General features: G+C 57.9%; 1 protein-coding gene across 1 annotated transcript; it reads right to left on the bottom strand.

Moving 5' to 3' along the window:
* Positions 1–2,559: 2,559 nt before the first annotated feature.
* LOC118220364 lies at positions 2,560–4,910 on the bottom strand. Its single transcript, XM_035404232.1, has 2 exons — positions 3,378–4,910; positions 2,560–3,063 (listed from the first exon to the last, which is right to left on the bottom strand). The coding sequence occupies exons 1-2, from the start codon at positions 4,908–4,910 to the stop codon at positions 2,917–2,919; spliced, it is 1,680 nt and encodes a 559-aa protein (XP_035260123.1). The 3' UTR covers positions 2,560–2,916.
* Between the last annotated feature and the right edge of the window lie 416 nt (positions 4,911–5,326).

Genomic DNA, 5,326 nt, shown 5'->3' on the forward strand with positions numbered 1-5,326 from the left:
CTCTCTCAGCCAACGGGGGGTTGAGTGACGGAAGAACCAGCACGGTGAGGCAGAGGTAGTGTTTAAAAAAAAGGTCTTTAATAATTATAATGAGTGGGGGTAGAGGTAGGGGGAGCCAAAAACAACTAAAAAGTCTTCCCGGTCGGGGTATCAGGGTTCCGCTCCAGGTCTTCACAGCCTCTTCTGGAGAGAAACGAAAAAAAGAAGTAGGTTAAGGGGGACAGGGCGTGGTCAGCCCGATCCGGGTCCGGTTCCGGTTCCTTGCTCCGGCTGCCGGCTGGTGATCCTCTGTTCCAAGCGAGTTGGCCCACGGCCGCTTCCAGTCTCTTCCTGGTGTAGAGTCGTCCGGCGTGGCTACGACGGCAGCCCCAGCAACTCTTCCCTTCCTTGGGTTGTGCTGCTCTATATAAGCCTGCCTGCTCGTTAGTACAAGCAGCTTCAGGTGGGCGCCGGCAGCCAATCCCGCAAGCAGCTTCAGGTGTGTGGCAGAGTGGAAAATTCCACCTACCTTCCCTCTGCTGCAGCCCTGTCCATGGTGCTGCCGGTTGTCGCCTCAGTTGGTCTGCCGGGGGCTGTCCAGGGTCCTGAACGTCTCTAGACAGGGGTTTGCTAGGTACCGCCCACTCACCACTTTTCCCAGCGGCCGCCGGTGTCGATGGGCTCGGCCGTCCTGGTGGTCTCGTGGGGAGCACCGATAAGGGATCGGGGCGCCACATACCCCTTCCCTCAGCTCCATGCCATTCCCTGGAGCGCCCGTCCATAGGCATTCCTCCCGTCTGGACAGGGCATCAGCATTCCCGTGTAGCTTCCCGGCTCGATGTTCCACCCTGAATCGGAAAGACTGTAGCCCCAGAAACCACCTAGTAACCCGGGCGTTACTATTTTTATTCACCGCCATCCATTTGAGTGGGGCATGGTCAGTGATCAGTACAAACTCCCTACCCAGTAAGTAGTACCGCAACTTGTCCATCGCCCATTTGACAGCTAAACATTCTTTTTCAACTGTGGCATAGTTACGCTCATGTTTTAAGAGCTTACGGCTGATGTACGTTACCGGATGCTCGGCCCCCTCCCGGATCTGTGAGAGAACGGCTCCTATCCCCACAATGGAAGCGTCCGTTTGGAGTACGAAGGTCTGATCGAAGACCGGAGTCACCAGAACCGGTTCGCTGCAGAGGGCTTGTCGCAGGGTTTCGAAGGCACCGTCAGCTTCCTCCGTCCAGCCGACTCGGTTGCTTCGACTCTTGGAAGTCAAGTCATGCAGGGGGGCTGCTATGGCGGCAAAATTCGGAATGAATTGACGGTAATACCCAACTAAGCCCAGGAAGGTTCTCACCTGCTTTTGCGTCTGGGGCTTGGGCCACGTCGCGATGGCTTCCACCTTGGTGGATTGGGGTTTCACACACCCTCTTCCGACGGTGTATCCCAAGTAATCCGCCTCCTCCAATCCCAGGCGGCATTTGGTTGCGTTGGCCGTCAGGCCGGCCTCCCGGAGGGCCCCCAGCACCGCCTCTAGCCTGCCCAAGTGGGTTCTCCAATCTGCACTGTGGACCACGATGTCGTCCAGGTACGCCGCCGCATACTCCTGATGAGGCCGGAGGATCTGATCCATGAGCCGCTGGAAGGTTGCCGGGGCTCCGTGGATCCCAAACGGTAGGACCCGGTACTGGAAGAGACCATCCGGCGTCACAAAGGCCGTCTTCTCCTTGGCCTGGGGGGAAAGGGGAACTTGCCAATACCCACGGGTGAGATCCAACGTGCTGAGGAATCGAGCTGGTCCCAGCCTCTCGATCAGCTCATCGACCCTGGGCATGGGGTAAGCGTCAAACCGTGAGATCTCATTTAGCTTCCTGAAGTCATTGCAAAACCGCAGGCTCCCGTCGGGTTTGGGGACAATGACTATTGGGCTGCTCCACGAGCTGCGGGACTCTTCAATGATCCCCATTTCTAACATTTGCCTGACCTCTTCCCGGATGGTATCACGCTGGGCCTCAGGGATCCGGTACGGCCTCAGCCTAACCTTCTTTCCGGGTTCTGTGGTGATGTGGTGGGCTATGATGGAGGTCCGGCCTGGGAGCTTCGAGAACACATCCCGATTCCGTTCCAGAAGTTCTCGGAGATCTTGGAGCTGGTGGCCCGTCAGCTGCTTTCCCATCGTTACCTCAGGGGTGCCCTGCGGGGAGACGTGAGCAGATAGGGCCTGTGCCGGCGGTTGTTCAGTTTCATACCAACGTTTTAACAAGTTTATGTGGTATATTTGGGTGTGACGGCGGCGTCCCGGTTGGCTGACTTTATAGTTGACAGGCCCGGTTCTCTCAACCACTTCGTATGGCCCGTGCCATTTAGCCAAAAATTTACACTCGTGGGTGGGGACTAAGACCATCACTTTATCGCCCGGCTGGAATTCTCTCACCTGAGCTCCACGATTGTATACCCGGGCCTGGGCCTGCTGTGCCTGCTGCATGTTTTCCCGGACCATGGGCCAGATCTGGGCCATCCGTCGGTGCATCTGCTCCACGTGCTCGATGACCGTGCTGTGTCGCGAAGGTTGGTGCTCCCATGTTTCCTTGGCCAGGTCCAACAATCCTCGGGGTCGCCGCCCATACAGCAGCTCAAATGGTGAAAACCCTGTAGACGCCTGAGGTACTTCACGAATGGCAAACATGAGGTATGGTAACAGTTGGTCCCAGTCTTTACCATCTATTTCGATCATTTTTCTCATCATCTGTTTCAAGGTATGGTTAAACCGCTCTACCAACCCGTCGGTCTGCGGGTGATAGACGGAAGTCCTCACCTGCTTCACCTTCAGCAGGTGGCACATCGCCTTCATTACGGTGGACATGAAGCAGGACCCCTGGTCGGTGAGTATCTCCGACGCGATACCCACCCGGCTGAACAGCAGGAACAGTTCTCGGGCTACAGCTTTCCCGGTGGCCGTCCGCAACGGAATGGCTTCTGGGAACCGGGTAGCGTAGTCCATGATGACCAGGATATATTTGTGCCCCCGGCTGGACCTTGGAAGGGGGCCCACGATGTCCATGGCGATGCGGTGGAAGGGGACCTCTATGATGGGTAGAGGGATCAGGGGGTTTTTTATACTTCACCTTGGGGCTGTGGAGCTGGCACTCAGCACAGTGGCGACAGTACTCCTCGACGGCCCTCTTCACTCCGGGCCAGTAGAACCGTGCGATTATGCGTTCATATGTCTTCTCCGATCCCAAGTGGGCCCCCAGGAGGTGGGTGTGGGCGAGGTACAGGACCTTTGAAATGTAAGTCTTGGGGACTAACAGCTGGTTAACCATCTCTTCCTTGACCTGGGATACTCTATATAATAACCCCTGCTCACTCATAAAATATGGGTAGGTTGGTTCACTTACCCCCGGTAGTAACTGCCCATCGATCTTCTGGACGTCCCTCCAGGCCTGTGTCAGGTTGGGGTCCTGCAGCTGCGCGGTTCCAAAGCGACCCTGCTCCCCGGTCTGGCTCCCTGGCTGTGGTGCAAACTCAGTGAAGGTCTCATCCGAGCCTACCTCCTCCAGGCCGACGGGGTTCTCGGCTACGGCCTCTGATGCGGTGGCGGTGGTCTCCTTAGTACGGCCGGGTTGTGGCCTCCCCTCACCCGCAGCATCCGTTGGTCCTGCCTGGTTGTCCCCCGAGAGGCCAGCCCAGGCCGGTTGAGTACCCCCTTCGGTGCGCTGGGGTCGCCTCTTCTGGGGTCTGCGCCTGCCCTCTGGTTCGAGGTTCGCTGGAGACTCCTTCCAGTACCTACCAAATACAGCACAGTCCCGGCCCACCAGTACAGGGACGGGCAGGTTCTCCACGACTCCTGCCCGGACGGCCACCGAGCCTCGGGGGGTGGTCATCATAATGTCAGCCGTGAAATACTGCTTAGTGTCCCCGTGAATACAGGCCACGGCAATTGCCTTACCTCGGGAGTCCCCCGCAAACTCCGGCCGGATGAGGGTCACCATACTGCCCGAGTCAAGTAGGGCCTCGGTATCCCGTCCGCCGATGGTTACCGGAAATGTTGGGGCTCTGGCTCCCTCATGTGCCCAGCAGGTGGTGATGTATCGGCACGGGAACACCGGGGGCTCCGACGTATCTGCGGTGGGCATGGGCTCATCCCGGTCGGGGCAATCCCGGGCAAGGTGACCTTCTCTTCCACAGGTATAGCACCTGCGTCTTTCCGGGGGTCCCCTTGGGGGCGCTGTAGGGCGCCCAAGCGGTCGCGGCTCCAGGGGTTCAGCCATTCTCCGGGCGGGGCCTTTCTCCAGCCTGTATCCCCCGGCTGTCCCTCTTACCGTGTCGGGTCGGCTGGTCCGCAGCATCTCCTGCGTGACCTGGTGATTCTCCAATAGGGCAATTAATAGTTCTAGTGTTCGGGGGCCCTGTTGGGCAACATACCTCTTCGCATCCGGGGGCAGGGCCCGGATGCACCGGTCCAGCACCACTCGATCCAATAGGGCGGGACCATCTCCTTCCACCAGGCAGCTCCGGGTGATGCGGCTCAGGGCTGTCACTTGGGCTCTCGCTGGCTGGCTGGGGCTATAGGCCCACTGGTGGAACCGCTGGGCTTTAGCCGGCAAGCTATAGCCATACTGCGCCAGAATGGCTGCTTTGAGGTGGTGGTAGTTGGCGGCCTCTGCATCGGTCAGGTCCCGGCAGGCTTTCTGGGCCTCCCCGATCAGAAACGGCGCCAAGATGCCCCCCCAGTCTCCCCGGGCCCAGCCTTCTCGGTGGGCGGTACGTTCAAACAACTCGAGGTAGGCTTCTACGTCATCCTCAGGAGTCATTTTTGTCAGTACATCCCGCGGCGTCAGTTTGTTCTCTGACGGGCGGGTGACCAGGGCCGCCATGGCTGCCTCCAGCGTCTTCTGCGTCTGCAGCACAGCCTTAATGGCCTCCTCCATTTTACAAAAAAAAAAAAATTTTTTTTTTTTTTTATTTTTTTTTTAAAGCTGGTTTCTGTCTGGTTCCGTCACCCCGTAGCGTGGAGTTAGCATGCCCGCATTCTCCACCATGTGTGAACTCTCTCAGCCAACGGGGGGTTGAGTGACGGAAGAACCAGCACGGTGAGGCAGAGGTAGTGTTTAAAAAAAAGGTCTTTAATAATTATAATGAGTGGGGGTAGAGGTAGGGGGAGCCAAAAACAACTAAAAAGTCTTCCCGGTCGGGGTATCAGGGTTCCGCTCCAGGTCTTCACAGCCTCTTCTGGAGAGAAACGAAAAAAAGAAGTAGGTTAAGGGGGACAGGGCGTGGTCAGCCCGATCCGGGTCCGGTTCCGGTTCCTTGCTCCGGCTGCCGGCTGGTGATCCTCTGTTCCAAG

This window comes from Anguilla anguilla, chromosome 2, assembly GCF_013347855.1.
Source record: "Anguilla anguilla isolate fAngAng1 chromosome 2, fAngAng1.pri, whole genome shotgun sequence".
Lineage (NCBI taxonomy): Eukaryota > Metazoa > Chordata > Actinopteri > Anguilliformes > Anguillidae > Anguilla > Anguilla anguilla.